Source organism: Apiospora marii (genome assembly GCF_038362585.1).
Source record: "Apiospora marii strain CBS 49790 chromosome Unknown utg000001l_segment0_segment0, whole genome shotgun sequence".
Taxonomy (NCBI): domain Eukaryota; kingdom Fungi; phylum Ascomycota; class Sordariomycetes; order Amphisphaeriales; family Apiosporaceae; genus Apiospora; species Apiospora marii.
The window spans coordinates 2223517-2245609 of NW_027117372.1; the positions used below are offsets into that span (position 1 = coordinate 2223517).

The following is a 22093-nucleotide window of genomic DNA, read 5'->3' on the forward strand; positions in this document are numbered from 1 at the left end:
CAGCAGAGGCAGTAGCCGGGCCTAGACCCCAGGCCCCAGGCAGAGCTCTTTTCGATAAGGTTACCAGAGCAGAGCCTTAACTGCGACTTGCAGTATTCCCGTACCACTACGTCTCACATTTAACTTACACGGCGCCTGCCTGTGTGCGCTTGATGTAATCTCAGTCGTTATGCATGTCTGTCCTCAGATTAGGTTTACACTCGCCCTCCTGTATTTTAATTTTAGGTCTTCGTCTGGAGTATTGCGACAGCAGCGAATTCCCGCTTCACCTTTCTTTTTCCTGGTGTTTCCCCAACCCCCCGTCTGCCTCGCCTTCTTTCAATGTTTAAGCCAAGAAATGGTAGGAGGTAGGTAGGCAAAAGCCTCAGCGACGCGATCATGCCATACTGGTTTTCAATTGCGGCCGCATCCTATGGTTTGCGACGCTAAACGGCTAAGGGCGAGCTGGCGAGCCGTACGGGGGGGGGAATTCCAGACTAGACGTGGCCAGGCCGGCATTGATCGGCGATCCATTTCTTTCCCAATATGCATGCGATCAGCCATTCCAGAGGTACGGGATTTTCATAATACGCATGGCACCCACCGACTTTTCCCCCTTGGGACAAGTCCGGGCAATTCTAAAAAGGCCCCCCCGCTTTAGCACAGGTCCGCAACAACGATGGATGCTGAGAATTAGGTACAGCATCGAAAGAGCAGTAGCCAGTAGCCCATGCTTGTCATGCTGCGCATGCTCGCATACGATACGATCGAGCAACCAGTCCCCATTCCACCTGCCACGCTGCTTGCTACTGGGCAACGCCGTGTGTCGTAGCTGCTGCCATGTTGGTTAGGAGGTTAGCTACTTTAGGGCACGATACTAGGCGGATTGGCTCCCACAAACCCGATCTTGCTGCGAGCCAGGTGCCGTCTATGCGATGAATGGTGGCCAGATCAACTGGCTTCCGTGTGAAAGCATTGATCAATGTACACACCTTGGGCATTTGTAATACATACTTATGTACATATGCCCTCGTTTTTATAGCAGATATAGGTGAGCCACTTTTTCTGTTAGTTTTCAATGTTGGTATGTTTAGGAATCGGGGCACGGGGACTGCAAACGGCCACTTCCCAGCACACCGCACCGGTAGGCTGCAACTGTTAGTTGCAAGTTGGTGGGCAGTGCAGCGCATCCCACTTTGTTAAGCGGCTGGCGGTAATACCTAATGCCGGTCAATGGTCAATCCGGAAGTTTGCAGACAGCGCAAGTTAGGTATCAACATGGAATTCCTCCACGCCAGTCCAGCCAGCCTCTGTCTCGCATAGGTACCTTTGTGTGTTGGTGCTGGGTTCGTCCAAAGTCATGCCTAATGCCTACCTGACCATCACTCAATCATGTACGTGCACCAGCATCTGATATTCCCCTACCACCTAGGTAGGTAGTACTTACTGTACCTCACTTACCTTACACAATGGGGCAATCAAACACCCCATTCCGCTGCCCCCCTGCCGCAGTTGATACATGGCCTACATGCGTACAGTACGAATGAATTCTGGGGATATATCCATATATGGGCACATATGTATATCATAACCGTGATCGGCTGCTTGCCCTATGTCCCGACAAGCCTATACAACTCTATAATATCATATACCGCCTCCTTGGGCAGCCTACCATAGGGCTCACCAGCCCGGCCCGGCCTTGGGTAGACCATAGCAACGTAGCCTACATATGTAGCTAAGCAAATCCATCCACAGCACATGCCGCCTCTACAGTACGAACAGCTGAAAAGACTAGCTCCTCACACTACCGACATCCATGTTAGCTTTCTGAGCGAATAACTGGGTCGCCGCCACGGTACGGCAGCGTTTTGGTCTTCGCCGCCCTACCTGCAGTTACATCACACCCCCGCCATGATCAGACCGGGGGATCCTTCAAGCTTAAATGTTTGGTACATTTGATGGACACCATCCCATCCCATCCCACTATCTTCTGGACGGCCGAGGGAACACTGTAGCGTAGCAGGGCATACCGAAACGACCAGTTTTCCAAAAACTTTCGGCATCGTCAGAGCCTGAACTGGGAGACTGGACTCAGCCATCCAGACTTGCAGACTTTGAGGCACGGAAAAAAAAAAAAGGCTTTGACTGATCGTTGCTGGGGGTCAACCACCACAATCGGGCCTTGTGCAGCAACTCCAGCATATTCTTCCAGCCAGTCCACTGACTCCAAGACCTTGCTTGCAAAAGGCCCAGCCCAGACCCAGCAGCTCTCCACTAAATCTAGGGTCTAGATCTTACAAACGACGGCACACTTCCTTCTGCTCAGTCCAACGATTTCGGTTGCTCTCAAGTGCTCTCGGTGCTTCCTGCAACCATCGCAAAGCCTGTCAGTCTGGCAAAGCTCCTTCGTCTGAGCTTCGGTCTCGAGCAGCAACTCAAACAAACTCTCCAGCGTATAGCGCACACACCTATACTCTGCCACACGACGTCACCCCTGATCCCATCCCTTCCCACTTTCCCGCATGTTTAGGTACCTTTGCCTGCACCACCAACCGTTGATGGGCTCTCGTTTGAACTCCCCTTCAATCCCTTAGGGGCCGCGGCGCTCGACGACACAATGGCACCCGAACCTCCTCCCTTACGTGCTCACAACTCCGGCCACACGCGCTCGTCGAGCCCGGGACCGATGGCCTTGGAGCCCTCGCCTTTTGGCGATCCGCTGTCGACCCCTCTGCCAGATTCCTCGCCCCCGAACGAGAACATTCCACAACGCGCCCGTCGGCTGCCTGAAATCGCACGGAGTCACGACGGCGCACTGGCGGCCATGAGCGCGAATCGTTCCCTGCGAGACACGCCAATCATGTCCCCCAAGGGAAGAAGATCGGCATCGGCAAGTCCCTTTAGGCTATCGATGCCCTACATCTCGCCGGGGCAGCTCGCCTTCTCCACGATGCAATACTTACCCGTTCCTCTACTGGTCTTGAACAATCTCAAGACCGTGGTCTTGGCCAACGAGGCGATGGGCCGGCTGCTAGGAATGACCGGCGAGTCACCTGATCTGGCAGACGATGGCCCCACGGCTTTTGAAAGACTCCGGGGACAGACCTTACCCCAAGTTGGCGTTGACATGCTTCAAGATGGTCGGCCTGTGTGGGTATCCTGGGAATCGCTACTGGACTCCTTGGTGGGCGAGATGCATGCCAAACGGGACAGCAGTCCTACCCTCTGCAAGTCCGAGGCTGCTGTAGGCGACGCCATTCCCACCTCAAAAGGCGCCAAGGCGAGCGACGCCGTTCCCAGCACACCAGAAAACAGCAATCGCAGCCAGAATGAGGGGTTCTCTGGCTTTGCCGGTCTGAACTCGTCGCCGCCACCCAACTCGGCCATTGAAGTTGTAGTCACGTCACAGGCCACTGCCAGACCAGTTCACTCAGCCACGAAAAAGTCGGCCAACCAAGTCTATGCAAAGATGATAGTCACCATATTTGAGGTTGAGGATAACCAGACGTACTTTGTCTTAACATTTACCAGTACCGAAAGCGCTGCCACCCACCCGCCTCCGCCACGGAAATCGGTGCCTCGTCCATCGATGTCGGTATTGGAGGCGGCTGATCGCAGGACAATTTCGAATTCGAACCCACCTTCGGCCGGCTCCGGTCACGACTCCGGCTCTCCGCTTTACAGAGTCAGCCCAAGCGCGGTTTCCATGTCGTCCAGTCCTTTCCCGCCTTTGGGCCCCCCATCGAGAACATCGCTTAGCAGCACGCCGACCCTACTTCAGAAAATGACTACCATCAAAGATGCGCTCTTGGACAATACGCAAATGCCAATTCTTGGCATGTGGAAAGACGGCAGTGCTCCTGTCATGAACGCCGCCGCGAGGGAACTTTTTGTGGATCCAAACGAGGTCGATGGCGACTATGGAGTAGGGCTTGATGTTCTGCCGAAATGGGAAGTATACGATGAGAATTTTACGCGTAAATTTGACTATTCCGAATTCCCTATAGCCGTCCTCATCAGGACGGGGAAGCCGTTTTTAAGCATGCGAGTCGGTATGCGCCACCCGCGGAAGGACTCCCGGATAGTTTTTGATGTTCTTGGCGAAATCATCAAGGACGATACGACTGGAGAGATGTTGGCGGGAGTCATAACATGCCGAGATGTTACGTCCATGGCACAAGAAATCACCAACATCAAAGAGCTGGACGAGGAGCGGTTCAAACTAATCTGCAATACGATGCCTCAAATGGTATGGTCCACAAACGCGAAAGGGATGCACGATTTCTTCAACAGCCGTTGGTACGACTACACGGGGTTATCCCCCGACGATTCGTTGGGCCTTGGGTGGAAGAGCCCGTTCCATCCTGACGACATGCCCTTAACTAATCGCAAGTGGAGTCATAGCTTGGCCACGGGTGATCCATATGTCACAGAGTATCGGTGTCGGAGTAAGGATGGTGAATGGAGGTGGATGCTCGGTCGTGCACTACCCCTGAGAAATAAGAATACCGGAGAGATTGAGAAGTGGTATGGCACTTGTACTGACGTGCACGAGAGTCTTGAGGCAAAGCTCGAAGCCAAGCAGATGCGCCAACAGCTTCTCAGCGTACTTTCTCACGCTCAGACGACCATCTTCTCGGTGGACCGAAAGGGCAAAGTCACCATGATTGAGGGCGCTCTCATCTGGAACGGGATCAAAGACGGCACCATCGATAACGAGGAAGATGACTCTAGGGACGGATCGAGATATATAGGGAAGGATGTTGATGATGTATTCAGTGACCTCAGCACACGAGCTGGCAAAGGCGATATCCCTGGTTTCTTGAAGCCCGTCAAAGAACTGCTTGCAGGCAAAAAGATGCGGGAGATGGTCCAGGAACACGAGATAGGTGCGTCGTCTCTATGGCCTTCTCTTGGGTTGGTCAGTACTAACGAATGCCAACAGACTCCCACTTCTTCCGAACTCGTTTCATTCCAACATTCTCCAAGAAGCCGGCGGGCCCGTCTGGCTCTCGAGTGGAATCTGTCATTGGAGTTATCATGGATGTCACGGAATTGAAGGAACGCGAACTAGACCTCAAGGCTCAAGCCAAGGAGAAGAAACAGCTTCTGGCTAATGAAGCAGCCGCGAAAGAGGCAAGCCGCCTGAAAAGCCAGTTCCTTGCAAATGTGAGTCTCCCTATGCCGCTGCCTACTCGCGTCCAGGAATGCTCATCGTTTTTTTCCCGCTTAGATGTCTCACGAAATCCGGACGCCCATCACTGGTGTCATTGGCATGGCTGAACTTCTGCTTGACCTGCCCCTTGGAGAGGAACAAAGAGAGTATGCGGAGAACATCATTAGGTCGGCCAATGCCTTACTCACAGTCATCAACGACATCCTGGATTTCTCCAAGGTCGAAAGCGGTCGTCTTGACATTGAGGAGGTGCAATTCTCTCTGTCCGTTGTCGTCCATGACGTGTCCAAGATGCTAGGTTTCGCTGCCGAAAGAAAGAATCTAGCGTTCCACTCGGATGTGTCTCGAGACATAGCCGATGACCTTGTTGTACTGGGCGACCCTGGGCGTGTCCGGCAAATCATTACCAATCTCTTGACGAACAGTATCAAGTTCACGAATGCAGGATTCGTCAAGTTCTCCGTCTGGAAGGAGAAGGAGACGCCTGACATCATCGAAATCAAATTTGTTGTAGAGGACTCCGGCATAGGCATCGACGAAGAAGTCCGCAAGCGCCTCTTCAAGCCCTTCAGTCAAGGTGACCCCTCAACAGCACGAAAGTTTGGCGGCACGGGCCTGGGCTTGACCATATCCAAGAATCTATTGGACTTGATGCGAGGTAGAATCACACTCGAATCGAAGGACGGCAACGGTACCACTGCGACATTCTGGATTCCTTTCAACAAGCCACAGTGCCCACAGGGGGATACCCTCATGGAGGTTGGGTCGCTTCCGGATAGGCTGCAGTCAGAATTCAGCGTTTCATGCACCAGCTCCGAATACGAAAACGCCATCAACACCCCGCCAGGAGAATTACTTAACGGACCGGTGGATAAAAATCGGTCCCCCTTACGAAGCAGACTTTTGTCCGCGCTTCACACAGGCGAAGAAGAGATGCCGATGTCAGACCGAGCAAACATTAGCGTCCTTGTCGTGGAAGATAAGTAAGTATCTTGATGTCTGTCTGCCCCTAGCTCCCCGGCTGACGTGTATCGCAGTGCTATAAACCAGCAGATTGCCACGAAGACCATTAAAAAACTGGGCTTCAAGGTGGACGCTGCATGGAATGGCAAAGAAGCACTCGAATATCTCGATGCCTCGCAAGAAGGCAAGCTCAACAAACCCGACATCATTCTGATGGACGTTCAGATGCCGGTGATCGACGGCTACAAGTGCACTCACATCCTTCGACACCATCTTCCCTACAGAGCTTTCACTTGTGATGTGCCCATAGTGGCCATGACTGCATCGGCGATTCAGGGTGATCGCGAAAAGTGCACCAAGGCGGGTATGGACGATTATCTTGCCAAACCGGTCAAGAGCAAAACTCTAGAGCAGATGCTCGTCCGATGGAGCAAAACCAAAAGGCGGCCAGTGCCGGTTAAGAACGACTCGCAGCAATCGATATCGGATTGCTCGGAATCGGGCGGTAATTGTGTCAGCTCCAACATACCACGGTTCGGGTTGGACGATACCGACGCCGAAACGGCCACACCAGATGAACGGTCGTCGTCGAGCGCCGAGCTGGACAGATCGGACGATGACCGACTCAACCTGCTAACGCCGAAGCCGCTTACGCGAAACGGCTCGCACGATGTGACGACGTTTCCATTCGGAAACATGAATAACCACTCCGTCTCACAGTCTTCGCGACAACTCGACACGGCAGAGTTGGCAATGCAACTTCGCGACGACAAACTGCTCGATGCCGCGGGCGGGAATTCGCTACCACTCGCCAGTCCATTACCTGAGGGTGATTCCTTGACGGCGGAAAACATAGAAAAACTGGAAAATGAAGCCACCAAACCGCGGGGGAAGTGAAGGTTTCCATCATAATCAAATCATGAAGCCGGGCGTCTCACGGATCCGTTAGCAATATGCCGGGGAGGACGGCGGCTCCCTGGACGATGCGACTATGCTTCATTTGCACGCTGACTACCCATTGCCATCCTTTGCTTTGCGATCATGACTCGCTTGAATATGTGGTTTAGGGCTTCCCATCAGTCTCTTGTTTTTAACTTTCTTTTCTTTCTGTATGATACCAGGACTATTAATGAACATAGCGGACATGGCGTACATAAAACAGGGACCGAATGGCGACGGTCGCCACGGGCATGGACGGGGTTCACATGGATTAATACCCCCATGGGAGGAAATTACCCCTTACTAGAGGGCGTTAAGGTATACATAATGGGTACATATGATATTGGGATGTTCGCATCGAGGGGCAAGGCAACCTTTGTACATACAACGTGGAGAAGAGAGAGAGTTTTACTATAGCTAGCCCCTCGCCGTGATTGTTTGATTGGCTATTTGATGGAGCAAGCCCTTGCCAGGCTTCTCATATGTGGTAGAAGGGTGCTTGAGTTGAGTTACGCCTCAGTACGTTGCCTGCCTTAGAACTGTGCTTGGCATTGGCGAGCACACAACTTTCAGAATTGGCTAATATCAGCAGCCTGAGGTGTGATCCTGAACAGACATACTGTTTTCGCAGTGAGCTTGACTTAACGGTCTATTATAAATAGACACGATTGTCTTCTATCCATTCTCGAGATGGATGGACGCCACCTGCGTTCACGCCTCGATGGAACCAAGCGGTTGCGGATCAAAACACACTCGCTCGCATTCGATGACTGTGAAATATTAAGCGGCCGGCCGGTTAAGTCAAGTTGGCCTCGTGGTCCGCTGTCCACTGCTTGCAGCACAAAACGTCACGCCAGCAAAACGCCTCCGCCGGAATCGGTTTGGCGGGATGTCTCCCACCACAGAAAAAGAGGCGGGGGAGCAGCAGGCATGCGGCCATCTTACCAGTAACCCTGGAGTCATGGCGCATCGCGAGGACGCCCGGGGAGTCACCATCTGCCCGGGTCATTTTGAGGAGATTGATCTGTTCGGGCAGACATCATCTGACCGTCGGATGGCGAACCAGGCCCCGGCCACGGGTCGAAGGAGAACTCTGTTCGGCCGGACCTGGCGCAAGGGCGTCGCCAAAGCCCGCGGCCTCTCCTTTGTCCTCGAGAAGTGCGAGGACCGCTGCCTCGTGCACCCGGCGCGGCGTCTTGGTCGCGCCGTGCGGGCACGGTGTTGACTGTAGAAATTATAGGGGACTTATCGGTATGTGTAGGTCGGGGCCCCCTTAGACCTCCCCTCGGCGACTAGAGGAGTAGGGGGGGGGAAGGTAGCGCCGCCTCCCCACCGGTTCTTGGCAGCGGCACTGTGGGCCCGGAGGCGACGATGGTGACGGGCAGGAACACATGTACCAAAGCAATGATTGTCCGTCACCCGGCGGTTTTGGACATACCAAGCACAATAGCCGCATGGGGACTGGAAGAGGTGGGTTGAGGCAAATGATAATTCAACAGCCTTCCGATATGTACATATTCTGGACCCGAGGGGTGAGGTTGTTCGGCTTGCCTACCTAGCTGAGGAACATGTTGTTCAATTTATAACCCACAAACATACTCGTCTGATACGGCATTGTGGTGCGTTGATGAAACGAAAGATAGGATCACTGAGCCAGACGTATACTCCGAACTCGGGGCATGTTTATGGCGCCTTTATGTATTTGGCCACTGGCGGTATCTTTACAGGGAGTTTCCACCACGGACGAGTAGCCGCCAGAGACAAAGGCCTTGGTCTAGAGTAGAACGCTGATGGATACTGCACAATACCACAGTAGGTATACCACAGCAATCTGCGTGCAATATAAGTTCATTGGCCAGAATTGTAACGGTGGCAACCGGCATATATCGTGTCGATACTAGCCAAGTGAAGCCATCACATAGTGGGGCATAATAGCATATTTAGGGGCATAACATATGCTGGTACCACTAAACAGAGCTGCTCTGCACCATGTGCGATGTGCGTGCATGCTTGCGCTTTTCTTCAGGCTCAAACATCCAGGTGGACCGGATGTTGGTAGATCCCCTCTGCTGCGTCCAACGTTACTTGTTAGTAATCGGAGGCTGTCGGGAGTTCTCGTGTTTGGTGTTTGTACAACACACGGCTTGACACCTTGGCTGCTGATGGGAGAGAGACCCACTGTAACTTAATTGCAGATATGCATGTGTTAAGCGATCCATGCCAGTACCGTAGACGAGGATGCTGCGGGCGGGCGGGCTAGCTAGGCTATGCACTCTACTGTTGCTACTTGCTGCCAACTGCTTGCCTCACTGTGAATGCTGCTATTAATGCTCAGGCGACCACGCTTCAATCAAGCAAGCATACAAGGCAAGGTATGCTAACAACTGACATGTATGCTGCTACTGCTGCTTAGGCAAAGCTCGCCTAAATACGGGTCGATACCGCAAGGCCCGCCGTGCCGTAGTGTTGTAGTATGTTAGGTAGGTTAGTAGGCTGATGCATCCATCAATCAGGGATGGTCGTTGAGGTTGAGGACCGTCCGACCGGAGCACCCACCACCCACCACTCAAGCACCCCTGTGCTGCAGACCGGACAATGTACGTACCTACATTGCAGCAACCAACAACCTGAAACATGAAGCAGAAGCTTCGTTGGTCGCACTGGACATTGCTCGCTTACTGACCTGGGCTGGCCATCACCGAGTGATGCAATACCACCCCTTCACATGAGAGACAGCGGAGGTAAAGGGCGCAGAAAGAGGGAAGAGGAAGGAGGGAACGAACAGCATGCATCCCTAACCAGACCGACCGACTACCCCGCCAATTCCTAAGCTCAAGCTGCGCTACTAGGTAGGTAGGTAGATATGGTTCACGGGTGGTTAATAAATGTTAATGATTGTCTACTCTGGATTTCTTCGGTGGTGAGGTTAACTGCAACACATGTTTCATCCTCTTTTCAACTGAGACACCGTTTCTTGGTCAGCTTGTTCTCTCCATCCATCTACCCATCATCTAGGTGGTAGTTTGTCTTACCCTGAAGCAAGGATTTCTTTTCCGTTGCCCATCAAAATACCCTTTTTTCCCACACCCCTCACTCTTTTCTCTCTGCCCGTCTCTCCATCTGACAGTTCGATACCACATCCCGAAGCAACGCAACCCCGCAGTCGCCGGACAGCTACCCCACCAAGCATCCATCACAACCTACCTAGGAGCCTAGCCAGGTTCCAGCACAAAGAAAGCCCCCAGCCCAGGCCCGGTCCTCTGTCTGTGTACAGGTGGTCCATATCAACTCGATTCGCACACCTGCCTCGCACATATCAAAGTCCCTCCTTGACTTTTGGCACTTCAACTCCCTCCATTCATCCCCTCACTGCCGCGACAACCAGCCTACGACAGACAATACAACACAATGGTTGACCGACCCAACAAGCCCCAGGCCCTGGTGACCACGCCCGGCCTTCCCCCACAGGCCCAGGTCAACATCACTCACGACAACTCCCGCGTCAGCGCTGTTCTGCCTTCCGGAGAGAGTATCGAGGTTTTGCTCCACGGTGCCACCGTCACCAGCTGGAAGGATCGTGCTGGCAACGAGCGCCTTTGGCTCAGTGAAGCTGCCAAGCTCGATGGCTCCAAGGCTGTGAGAGGCGGTATCCCCCTGGTCTTCCCTGTACGTACCTTTGATCTCGCCCTTGCCCCCCTACTGCCTACCATGCAAACAGTTGGGGAAAACGAGCCAGTCGGAGCATGACATTCTTTTCTTTTTCAGTACGACATATGACTAATCATCCTCTCTCTCTTCTCCCACCACAGGTCTTCGGCACAGCGCCCGACCACGAGCCCACGTCCAAGCTGCCGCAACACGGCTTTGCTCGCAACTCCAGATGGGATTTCTTGGGCAAGTCGACGACCGAGTCGTCCGGCCAGACCGATGCCTCGGTCAAGCTTGACTTTGGCCTTAGCACGGCCACGATTGACGACGAGGCTAAGAAGCTTTGGCCCTTCTCCTTCTCCCTGATATATAGCGTCACCTTGACGCCGGATGCTCTCCGGACAGGCATTGTCATCACCAACGACGGTGAACAGCCCTTTGAGTTCCAGACCCTGCTGCACACGTACTTCCGCATCGGCGACATCAGCAAGGTCTCGGTGTCCGGACTCGAAGAGGCTGCCTACATCGACAAGGTAGACGGTGCCAAGGAGAAGCAGCAGGCTGGAGATGTCACCATTGCCGGCGAGGTGGACCGTGTGTACTCCCCGGCCAGCCCTTCGACACCTGTTGTCGTATCGGAAAGCGGCGAGACCAAGTTCAGCATCGTCCGCGACAACCTCGGCGATGTGGTTGTTTGGAACCCCTGGATCGAGAAAGCACAGGGCATGGGCGACTTTGCGCCCAAGGATGGCTACCGAAACATGATCTGCGTTGAGGCCGGTGCGGTCAAGGCCTGGACGAAGCTGGAGGCCGGTGATGCGTACGAGGGTGGTCAGATCATCTCTGTCTGACGGGAAACCCCCCTGGGAAAAGCCATGATGTGATAGTGGTGGATCTGGCTGCTTGGCTGGGAAAGCAGGACACGATGACCCAACACGAGCAGCCTTTCATTTTGAGAAAGCAGCATTTCCTTAAGAGGATGGAACCCACGGTCAAGGGCAATCTTCGACTCAGTGAGCTTTACGTTGTATTTCAGCAGGCAGGAAGGACTCTTTGGCCATTTGCGGCTAATTAATGAGAATTAGACTCGTGAGCAAAAATAAAGATGTTAATGTTCCGAGACACTTGGTTGTTATCTATCTCTGCCGGAGCTCGATATCTTGAACCTCTTGTATATCTATTGGGTATTGCCATTTGACACGTGCTTTGTAAATCCCATACAACGCAATAACAGAAAAACGCCGCCACATGCAGTCATAAGATAATCGTTCCTAGCTCATAGCCCTAAGCTTTGCTTTTTCGTTAAACGGCTATGGAGGCCTTCATGGCCTTGACCGCGTCGCCGTCGTGGGCCTTGAGGAGCTCCGTCGCCTTGGGTTTCGTGAGATCGAGCTGGTCCACCTATTTCCGAAGAAATCCACGTTAGCAATCTAAACAAACAATTGGGACGAGGAAAGAGAAGGGAAGGAACACGAGGGGAGAGCATACCAGCAGAGTCACGTCGGCGGCGTCGACCTTGACCTTCTTCTGGACGGCGGCGTCGGGCTTCTTGGCCTCGCCGCCCAGGCTTTGCATGGCCTTGGACGCGGCCTCCTGGTCGACGGCGGCGCTGCCGGCGTCGTCGGCACCGTTGGCGCCCATGCTGGCCATGGCGGCGGCGGCCTTGCGGTCCTCGGCCGACTTGGCGGCTGTCACCTCATCCTCGACGTCGCCGGTGGTGGCGCCCTCGTGCAGGTTGCGGGGTTGGGGTTCGGCCATTTTTGGAGTTGGTTGGGAAGGGAGGAAGGGCCTCGAAAGATGATGCCTATTCAGGATAGGGTGCCTAAGGTAAGTAGAGGTAGGTATTACTCAAATGGAACTCCCGGTTGCGGAGTTGGTTGTTGGATGCGAGTACGTAGTGGTGAACAAAAGGGCGCGTGTAACGACAAGAATGTCGAGCTAGAATTGATGTATCCCAAGCTAGGTACGGCCCAAAGGGAGCAAGCACAGCAGGCCGCCAGTCAATGACATGACATGGCCCTCCCAAAGGGAGCTCCAAGGCAGAGCTATGTTCGGAGCTTAGCTTTTTGGCGGGGCACAGAGTTGCGCTTGCTACGCTTACTGCGCCGCCCAGATTCAGAAATTGGCTGCCCCTCCATCGGCACACACCAAAAATATAGTGGCGGTCAATTGCGCTTTGGGAGGGGCAGGCAGGCAGGGGCCGCCTGCGGTAGGGACTGGCTGCGGGCCCCTACTGACGTGAGCTTACAGTTACAGCGGGTGCCGGACTAGCATCGGGTTCTCTTTCCCCAATGACGACGGCTGGTCAGTTTGACTCATTTCTCTCATTGGTTACGGTACATTTCGTGTATGTGCTCGATCTCCCTAAAGGAAAGGAAGAGGAAGAAAGAACAGAGAGAGAAGAAAAAAGCATAAGTATCACAGGTTTTGAAGCTCTACTGTGGTTGTTTTCCTCAAATCCATTGATATTCTCAACCTAATATCCATCTAGTACAGAATATTGGAAGCCCTTGATTTCTTCTCCCTTCGAGCCCACACTTTTGTGTCACATAAAAGTGTGTAATCATAGCGCACACTTACCTTACCAGCTTCCCTTCAAACTCGATTGGGAGAATCTAGTCACAGCTCAGAGCTTTGGCAGACAAGATGAGCACAGCAAACAGCAACGGTAACAGCCAGGCCAATGGCAACGGCAATGACTCGGCCCCCACCTCGGGCTGGTCACCCAACTCCTGGAGGTCCAAGCCCGTCAAGCAATGCCCCGAGTACCCAGATCTCAAGGCGTTGCGCAAGGCCACCGACGAGCTCCAGCAGCTCCCTCCCATCGTGCACCCTCACGAGATCAATAAGCTCAAGCAGAACCTGAAAGATGTCGCCCAGGGCAAGGCTTTCTTGCTGCAGGGAGGCGACTGCGCCGAGCTCTTCGACTACTGCCGCCAGGGCGCCATTGAGTCCAAGATCAAGCTGCTGCTGCAGATGAGTCTGGTCCTCATCTGGGGCGCCAACAAGCGCGTCGTTCGCATTGGCCGCATGGCCGGCCAGTATGCCAAGCCCCGCTCCAGTCCCATGGAGACGGTCGACGGGAAGCAGGTGCCGTCCTTCCGCGGCGATATCCTTAACGGCTACCACCTGGATGAGCGAGAGCTCGATCCCCAGCGACTGGTCAAGGCCTACAACCACTCCGCCGCGACCCTGAACTACGTCAGGGCCGCGCTGGCCTCGGGCATTGCCGACTTGCACCGGCCCCTTAACTGGGGGCTGGGTCACGTCAAGGACCCCGAGCTCAAGGCCAAGTACTCGGAGGCCGTTCGCTTCCTTACCGACATGATCCGCTTCAGCCACACCATCGGCGCCGACAAGAGCTCCGAGATCTCCACCGTCGATCTCTACTCCAGTCACGAGGGCCTGCTGCTCGAGTACGAGGAGAGCCTGACGAGGCTGATGGAGAACCCGGCCTACGCCATCCCCGGCGAGGAGACGCGCATGGAATACTACGACACCTCGGCCCACTTCATCTGGATCGGCGACCGCACGCGCCAGATCGACCACGCCCACGTCGAGTTCTTCCGCGGCATCGCCAATCCCATCGGCATCAAGGTGGGGCCCACCACGCCCGTCTCGGACCTGCTGGAGCTGCTCCGCACCCTGAACCCGAGCCGCGAGGTTGGCAAGATCACGCTCATCACGCGCTACGGCGCCGACAAGGTGCGCGAGCTGCTGCCGAACCACATCCGCGCCGTCGAGGGCAGCGAGTACCGGGGCTGCGTCATCTGGCAGTGCGACCCCATGCACGGCAACACGCGCTCGACGGGCTCGGGCATCAAGACGCGCCGCTTCAACGACATCTTCTCGGAGCTGCAGGAGACGCTCCAGGTCCACCAGGAAGAGGGTAGCTACCTCGGCGGTGTGCACCTCGAGCTCACCGGCGACGCCGTCACCGAGTGCGTCGGCGGCAGCCAGGGCCTCGACGAGGACGACCTCTCCACCAACTACACCAGCTTCTGCGACCCCCGTCTCAACGAGAAGCAGGCCCTCGAGCTCACTTTCCTCGTGGCCGACTTCTTCCGCAAGGCGCGTGAGGACTTGAAGCAGTAAGCAAAAGGACAGTTTTGTTTTTATGCCATTTATGAATGAAAAAAGGAGGGGACGAGAGGGGGGTCAAAACGGGGGAAATATTCAATTGGAGTTGAGGCGCAATCTAGGTTACCCAAAAGCTGGACAACAAATGAAAACACCAATATGCATTGTTTCTTATTAGCTTAAAACTCTCTAGAAGAAAGAGCGTTTGAGGTGCTTGCAGTATACCAATGCAACCGTCTATTTCATCAAAAGTATTACAGCCTACAGCAATTTATGAGTTTGATGAGTAATGTTGCAAATGCCTCTGGAAAGTATATATACATGACTTTGTAAACAATCAGAGTATGTTTTTATTATGGACTCGCTGATGATGCCTGGTCCTATAACGCCTTGCCAATATGGTAATAAGTTTATCATCCGTTTTCTGACACGATCAGCTGTTGGCCTCTCATATCCCCCTTTCCCCTATGATCCTATGTGCAATTTGCAGGTAACGATGGCCTGGCTTCGTTTCAGGGAGTCTCTATAACCCCTGGTGACACACATCACCCATCACTTTGTACCAACAGGCCATTGCATCCGTCCCTTGGCCTCCTTATCGTTCCATTCCGTACGTCCGTCTTCCATATCCGCTATGCGCGTCCACCTTGTTCGTACATCGAAAAAAGAACAAAAAAGTAAAAAGTAGCAAAATGGTAGCAGTAAAGTAACTTCATGCATGCTATTATTACTCGCTCCCCCGCTTTCTTCTTGGAAGGGGGGCCAAGTAGGTGGGCTTTATGGTATCATCATCTCGGCTGGCTGTTGAGCGTTCGCCCCCTGCTCTCAGCATTGTAGAGCTCCCTCTTGATGTCGTAAAACATGTCTTCGATCCTGTTGACCTCATCCCTCGACAAGGCCGCGGTGCTCAGCTCCGCGAGCCCGCCCCGCAGCGCCGACACGATCTTCTCCATCGACGACTTCTCCGGTGGCGGCGGCGGCGGCATCGCCTGGGGGCTTTCGAGCGGCAATTCGTCGCTGGACATCATCGTGGACGGTCCTTCGGCGGTGACTGAGGCCATCGCTTTAGATGTCTCTACCGCAGGTGGTATTTCATCCTCATCCTCGTCCTCCAGCATATCATCCTCCTCTACTTCCTCTTCGTCTTCCTCTGCTTCCTCCTCTTCCTCATCTTCCGTTTCTTCCTCCTCATCGACATCCTCGGCCATGGCCACATCCGCAAGGCCTGCTAAAGCAGCTCGTGCTTCGTGATCGTCCGTCAAGTCGAAGGAGTCGTCGACAGTGGTCTCGGCGCCTTCACTCTGCGAGGCCTCCTGAACGATCTGCAGGTGGATCGCCTCGCTGTCGTCGGCGGACGGCGAAGGCGCCTCGTCTGCATCCATTTCATCATTGTCGTGATCCGAAGACTCGTGCGACGAGCCTAAAGGTTGTTCTCTGCCAGAAGTTTCGGACGGCTCCAACAATGTGCCTAGGCCACAGGTCAGATGATATTGCGGGTTTCACGGGGCGAGGTAGGTGGTGGAGCTTACTGTCGTTGGCGGGCAGAAGCTGGCTGTCAGGCACCGCCTCGTTGTCCGAATCGACTTCTTTGCGGTGCTTGCGCTTTTTGCTGCCGGAGTCCTGTGAACCTTCTTGGGAACCTTCCTGTGCCCTCTTCCGCTTGTTTTGGGGTTTACTATTGGATGCTTGGGAGCTGTCAGGTTCGACTGGCGTTGAGGCGATAACAGGCGTGGTTTCTTCAGACCGGCCCTTGTTCCTTGTCGATCTGCGACGTGTTTGACCAGATACAGTGTTGACGGTAATACATTCTCTTGCAGGCGAGGCTTGCTGCTGTCCGGCCTTTTTCAGCAACTCTGCGCCGTCCTTTGGCAGAGTATTGCACTTCCTCGAATCTAGTTCAACGACAAGACGCAACATGCTACGCTCATCCACATCGCTAGCATCGAATGAGTAATCGGCGGCGGGTTGGGACGCGGCTTTGGCTTCAACGGATTGCTGCTTTGTCCTGCCCTGGACTCGCTTGTTCCGAGGTGAGTGATTGGGGCTGCTTAGAGCATCAACATACACATCAGTATCAGATCGCGGCGTTTCCTGGTCTTTCTGGGCCCTCGGGTGGCTGGGGGTAGTTGGGTCCTCAGTTGCAGCCGTCTCAACGGGCACTGGAAGAGAGTTTGAGACCTTGGATAGGTCCTGCTCAGCATCCGGTACGTTGGTCTCGTCTTCGACATCAACATCCTCGGCCTCGTAGTCCTCCGACTCGTCCATTTCGACGTCACCATCCACCGCTGATGGCTCCAGCATTTCAGGTTCTGCCAATGCTTCATTAGATGGTTCGGACGGCGTTGGAACGACAGACTCAGATTGCTGAGGTGCCGATTGCCGATTACGCGAAGGCGAGTCGGATATGGGCGACGACGGTGGCCAGTCGTCCAAAATGATGCTACTGCTGGACTGCGGCTTGCTGAGTTCAGGTAGAAGTGGGTATCGTCGAGGCTCAGGGGGTGACGAAGGTAGATCATCCGTCATCTCTTGATCATTATCGATGATGACAGCTTGGCCACGTCGTGGTGTAGGTGTCAAGGACACATAGTCCTCGATCCTACGATGGGATTTGGGGGTCGACTTCTTCTCAGGCGTCGTAGTAGATGTCGTGGAGTTGGCGACGGATAGGCGTGTCGATCTACGCTGCTCAACGCTCGACTTGATCTCCGGGAACAAGGCGGAATTATCCCGCTGTCGGTCTCTGACTTCTCTTTGGCGATCAGTCAGCACCTGAGACTCGGCGTTGTTGTGTGTAGGCGAGGAGGACGCAATCGCAGCAAATTGGATTTGAGAATCATTATGTCTCAGGCGAGGAGTCGTGCTTTTCCTAGTAGACCTTAACCGCGATACTTCAGGTGTGCTATCCAAGTGGCGCTTCGCTGGCAGCGACAGCTGAACTGATCCTGGTGTTGATCGCCTGGATGTCGGTCTCTTCATCTGAGGTGTGCCGTTGCGTGAGCCCCTGGATCGATGTTTCAGAGCAGCTGTGTCATCTTCCTGAGAATCTATGAACGATGGCGGTTGCCCACTTGCTTCGTCACCGACATCATTCAAGCCAGGAAGCGCGATATCAACATAAGGACGGAGTGAAAGTAGTACCGCTTTCAGCCTGTCTGGGTATTGGATGCTTTCGCTTGCTTCGACTGCACCGTTCCACATGATGGTGGCGGTACTGACGATTTGCTTGTGCTTGCTCTCGAAAGCCGAGCACAAAAGCGGCTCGATGGTGTCCAGTTGAAGTTCCTCGAGGCTGTCTGCCTGGGCAAAAATAGTGCAGACATGGCTCCAGAGTTGTTTTACCTATACGATATTAGCCTCCTCCGATCATCATAACCTTTGTAAAACGTACCGCTTCAGACAGTGCGGTGGACTGTCGACTATTATAAAGCTCGTCTGTGTCGCGAATCCAGGCCCCTATCCCGTTCTGAACTATGACCAGTGCCTTCAGCGCCAACTCTTGGTTACACCGCAGTAGAAATCCGGAGATATCTTCCAAGAGCGAGCATATTGAAATGCTTATCGTGTCATTGTAGTGCTTATATGTCGCCTCGAGGAGGTGGTTCACCAGTTTGTATAGATTGTCGAAGGGATCGTGGGAGGTGGATCTTGACCCTCCCGCTGAGGTACCCCAAAGTCGGCGTCGAGCAGCTTCAAGAGCCTGACGATCTCGTGGATGCTTTGCATTCGCTACCAGTTCCGAGCCGACCTTTAGTAAAGTTGGGTTGAGCGCAGTGTCGTGTCCAGCAGTCGCAATTTCCATAGCACATTTGGCGACAGGTTCGACAATGGAGATCGCACAGCCAGCTTCGCCAGCTTCTGCGGCAACGCGTACGAAGAGAGCCTGGAACAAGGACTGCCAATGTTCCCAAGGCAAGTTTGGAGTCGATCTGATGCCCCGCTCCAAATGCTTTACAACTTCACGATACTCATGACCAATAGTAGGTTGACCGCTAGAGCTGGTGGACGAATGGCTCATTTGACTGTTCTCTAAGCAATTGGATAGAGTATCAGAAATCGCTAGCCAAGGTCCATATGGAATGAATGTATCCATAGGAATCAGCTGCATCAATTCTTGAGCGAGGTCGGCCCTTCCCCGCGAAGACTTGTTGGACATGGCAGACAAGAATGGTGCAAGGACCCTTTGTATGAGAGTCGCCAAGTCCTGACCATCAACGGTATTCGGTGGGAGGGCGGAGAGAATGGAGAAGAGGTGGTGTAGCGGCGTTCGTGTCTGTCCTTGGCCCTTTGCAGGCCGGTGAGACGGAGTTGCGACGGGGACAAATGTATTCTGATTTCCCATCGACAGCTGCCTCTCGGTGAATGGCAGTAGTCCAAGAGCATCGATCATAGTACCAATATAGAAGCTGGTGGCTTCGAAGAAGGTGGTAGATTTCGACTCCATATCCTCGGTCTTATCTATGCCGCGGGCCCACATCTTAAGGAGAAATGTGAAGGAGTGGGCTACGAAAGTCGCCGTGTCCGTAGATACCTTGACCTCTTTGCTCGCGGCAGAGGCCACGGCGCCAACGAGTGCCCGCCAAAGCTTCGCGGTGGCGGATTCGGGCTTCGCCAACTCGAAATAGGTTCTGGACAAGATTTGTTCGACAACTCCGAACACTCGCGACGCATTATGCCTCACCCATTTGGCATCAAGTGCAGGTAAATCTTCTGGCTTGACTAAGGGGTCTGCCCAGACATGATCTTCCTTCCATATTCTGGGCGTGGTGGAGTCAAGCAGCCCCGTGAGAATGATGGTGGCTTGAGCAGTATGATCGTGTGGGAGCCCCACCGTTCTCTCGGCTGACTTGTTTTCCGCCTCGGAAACGATCATACGCTGAAAAAGGGGGCGAACACAAGCATCCCAGAAGGCATCGAGGTGGGAAGTGCTGGTATTTGGCTTGAATGCATAGTAGTAAAGGTTGCATATACTACCAAAGACAACCTTACGCAACTCTGCACTCTGCTTTCCGGTAGACCTGCGCTTCAGCTGACTTAAGAAAGGTTGACAGATGGTGGCGATTGTTTTCGCGAACGATTGATCGTTGAGTTGCAGTGCGTAAACGAGACGATTCCAGGCATAGTTGGCTTCCAGCTTTGTTTGAAAGTCGCTGCTGTTGAAGCAGCTCTGGATGATCTCCAACCACGGGCCGAAGAATTCCCAACGGTCTACAGGGCACCTCATCAGGAGTATCACGACACTCCAGATCTGAGGGACTGCTGTAGAGTCGGACTTCTCCTTCAGCATTGCCCGGAGACGGCCGACGTAGAGTTCGATGTACTTGGTCTCATCGACTGACATCTGTAGGATCTCCATCACTCGTCTTGAGAATTGCTTCTCTTTGGCGATAGTGAAGCTAGCCTCTAGACCCAACGCAATTGCAGCAGCCCGGATTTCCCTCACGCTACTGAGCATGTCCTCAAACAAGTCGAGCAGCCAGTCAGAATGTGAGATCATGTGCATCTTTGACTGTTTGATGAGTCGGCGGTAGATGAACAAACGGGACTGGATTATGCTCTTGCCCTGGACCCGGTCCTCAATGGTATGAAGAGACGCCACCAATCTGCCTACGCGGTCGGCCGTCATGACTTTGGGGGAGAAGTCCTGGTAGGCCACCACCTGCATAAGATGGCGAATCACATCTTTGGGCGCCGAGGCGTCCTCGAAGGATCGAATGCAGTGGTCGATAATGAAGACGCCGAAGTCGTTTGACAGGGTGGAGGCAATGGCGGGATAGAACATGAACGTGCTGAGCAGCATCAAGGCATGATTGACGAGTGACGAATCCAGGGATCCCTCGGAAGTCTTGGCTGTGATATCTCGCTGTATGAATTGCATGAACAGGCCCATCTTATCTTGTAGAGCAATGCGATCAGGAAGGCTATTCGAGTTCTTCAAGACCCGTACAATCATCATGTAGGCATCGACCTTCAGGTCCCGGTCGGCCCCTGCGAGCTGCTGAATGGTGGATTCCAACATCTTGACAATATCGACAGGCCTAGAGATGCCGTCCGACCCCACAGAGGGGTCGAGCGGGTTGACGACTGGGGGCGATGGTTTCAATATGGACTTGATCGGTCTACCGCTAGACGGGGCAGATGTTGTCGATGATGTCGATAGGGGCGTCGGGTGTTGCAGCTTCGCATGGTCGACGTAGGCGGGAGCTTCGCAGTACTGGGGCTGGCTTGTGAAGCCAACCTTCTTGCGATTCCGTCGCGAGGTCGGGTTGGATAGATCGGACGATTCCGGCGAAAAGCTGGGCGGCGTGTGTAGAGATTGGGAACCGAAAATGTGCTTCTTCCTCGAACTCAGGTCCGGGTTTATACTCTTCTCCCTGGGTGGAGTCGGTGGTCGAGCCGGCAAAGCTTCTAGAGCATTGGGAACTATCACTTGCGGTACCATGACTGCAAGCCCGCCGCTTGCTGACTTGCTCGGCCACCGCTGGATGCCCTGCTGCTGTCGATGATGAAACCAAAGATCATGAGAAATTTTTCGATGTTCGGGCTCGGATGGTAAAAATCGGGGCGATGGACGAGACCGAGTTGGGACGATAGATGGCGGCAGTCTCCAAGAGCCAGGCTTGAATGAAGGGCGGTGGGATTCTTGTCGGTCGTGGTTTTCGTTTGTTGGTTCGTGGAGTGGCAGCTGGGTATGAAATCAAAGATTCAATCTTGCCATCAGCTAGGTGTACAGCGAGAGTCGCAGCTGGATGAGGTGGCTTTGCCTCTACGGTGCAATTCTACTAATACCCATTCGAGTAGATTGGATTTTTGAGAAACGCGTACAAGTCGCGCCTAGGGATCAGGTCACAGGGTCGCGTAACGCGTTTTTGGGTTTGCAGCACCCCTGTTAAAGTGGTTTCCCCAGCCTTTCGGGTTCCTGAGTGACGCGCTGGCGCGTTTCCTTAATTGAATTGATCGAAGGGGGCGCACTGACCGATCGATGCTCAGGTACTTCGTTACAGACAGGAGGAGCTGAGCTGCTTAGGTAATCCGCTGCTGTTAGGATGGAAATGCGGGGCAGGTTCTGTGTCGCGCCACAGTGCGGAGCAGAGCTGAATCGATTGAATCCCAATATCGGCGGGACCTGACGTTTACACCGGGCCGGCTGAATGAAATCTGGTCTCCTGCTTTTGGTTTGTCCCGTGCGACTTGATTCGTACCTGCCCATTTCTCTTTGGCCCTGCTTGTACTGTGGCCTCGGTCTCTTTAGCTCTTTAGGGATTAGAACGGGTCGTTTCCGCGTATATTCTGCTGCGTAGTAGCCAT

At 53.9% G+C, this 22093-nt stretch overlaps 6 protein-coding genes across 6 annotated transcripts; 4 read left to right on the forward strand and 2 right to left on the reverse strand.

The window, feature by feature from the left end:
- Positions 1-2596: 2596 nt before the first annotated feature.
- PG985_000720 (uncharacterized protein) lies at positions 2597-7015 on the forward strand (the record flags this gene model as incomplete). The annotated part of the gene is made up of 4 exons (XM_066820489.1): positions 2597-4868; positions 4925-5148; positions 5213-6138; positions 6193-7015. 4 exons carry the CDS (start codon positions 2597-2599, stop codon positions 7013-7015), a joined length of 4245 nt encoding a protein of 1414 aa, XP_066691368.1.
- A 931-nt stretch (positions 7016-7946) lies between these two features.
- On the forward strand, positions 7947-8282 carry PG985_000721 (uncharacterized protein; the record flags this gene model as incomplete). Its single annotated transcript, XM_066820490.1, has 1 exon — positions 7947-8282. The coding sequence occupies one exon, from the start codon at positions 7947-7949 to the stop codon at positions 8280-8282; it is 336 nt and encodes a 111-aa protein (XP_066691369.1).
- Positions 8283-10465: 2183 nt separating this feature from the next.
- Positions 10466-11556, forward strand: PG985_000722 (uncharacterized protein; the record flags this gene model as incomplete). The annotated part of the gene is made up of 2 exons (XM_066820491.1): positions 10466-10723; positions 10867-11556. 2 exons carry the CDS (start codon positions 10466-10468, stop codon positions 11554-11556), a joined length of 948 nt encoding a protein of 315 aa, XP_066691370.1.
- A 451-nt stretch (positions 11557-12007) lies between these two features.
- On the reverse strand, positions 12008-12463 carry PG985_000723 (uncharacterized protein; the record flags this gene model as incomplete). Its single annotated transcript, XM_066820492.1, has 2 exons — positions 12008-12106; positions 12194-12463. 2 exons carry the CDS (start codon positions 12461-12463, stop codon positions 12008-12010), a joined length of 369 nt encoding a protein of 122 aa, XP_066691371.1.
- Positions 12464-13351: 888 nt separating this feature from the next.
- On the forward strand, positions 13352-14800 carry PG985_000724 (phospho-2-dehydro-3-deoxyheptonate aldolase; the record flags this gene model as incomplete). The annotated part of the gene is made up of 1 exon (XM_066820493.1): positions 13352-14800. One exon carries the CDS (start codon positions 13352-13354, stop codon positions 14798-14800), a length of 1449 nt encoding a protein of 482 aa, XP_066691372.1.
- Positions 14801-15573: 773 nt separating this feature from the next.
- PG985_000725 (uncharacterized protein) lies at positions 15574-21227 on the reverse strand (the record flags this gene model as incomplete). The annotated part of the gene is made up of 3 exons (XM_066820494.1): positions 15574-16253; positions 16315-18127; positions 18177-21227. 3 exons carry the CDS (start codon positions 21225-21227, stop codon positions 15574-15576), a joined length of 5544 nt encoding a protein of 1847 aa, XP_066691373.1.
- Positions 21228-22093: the final 866 nt, after the last annotated feature.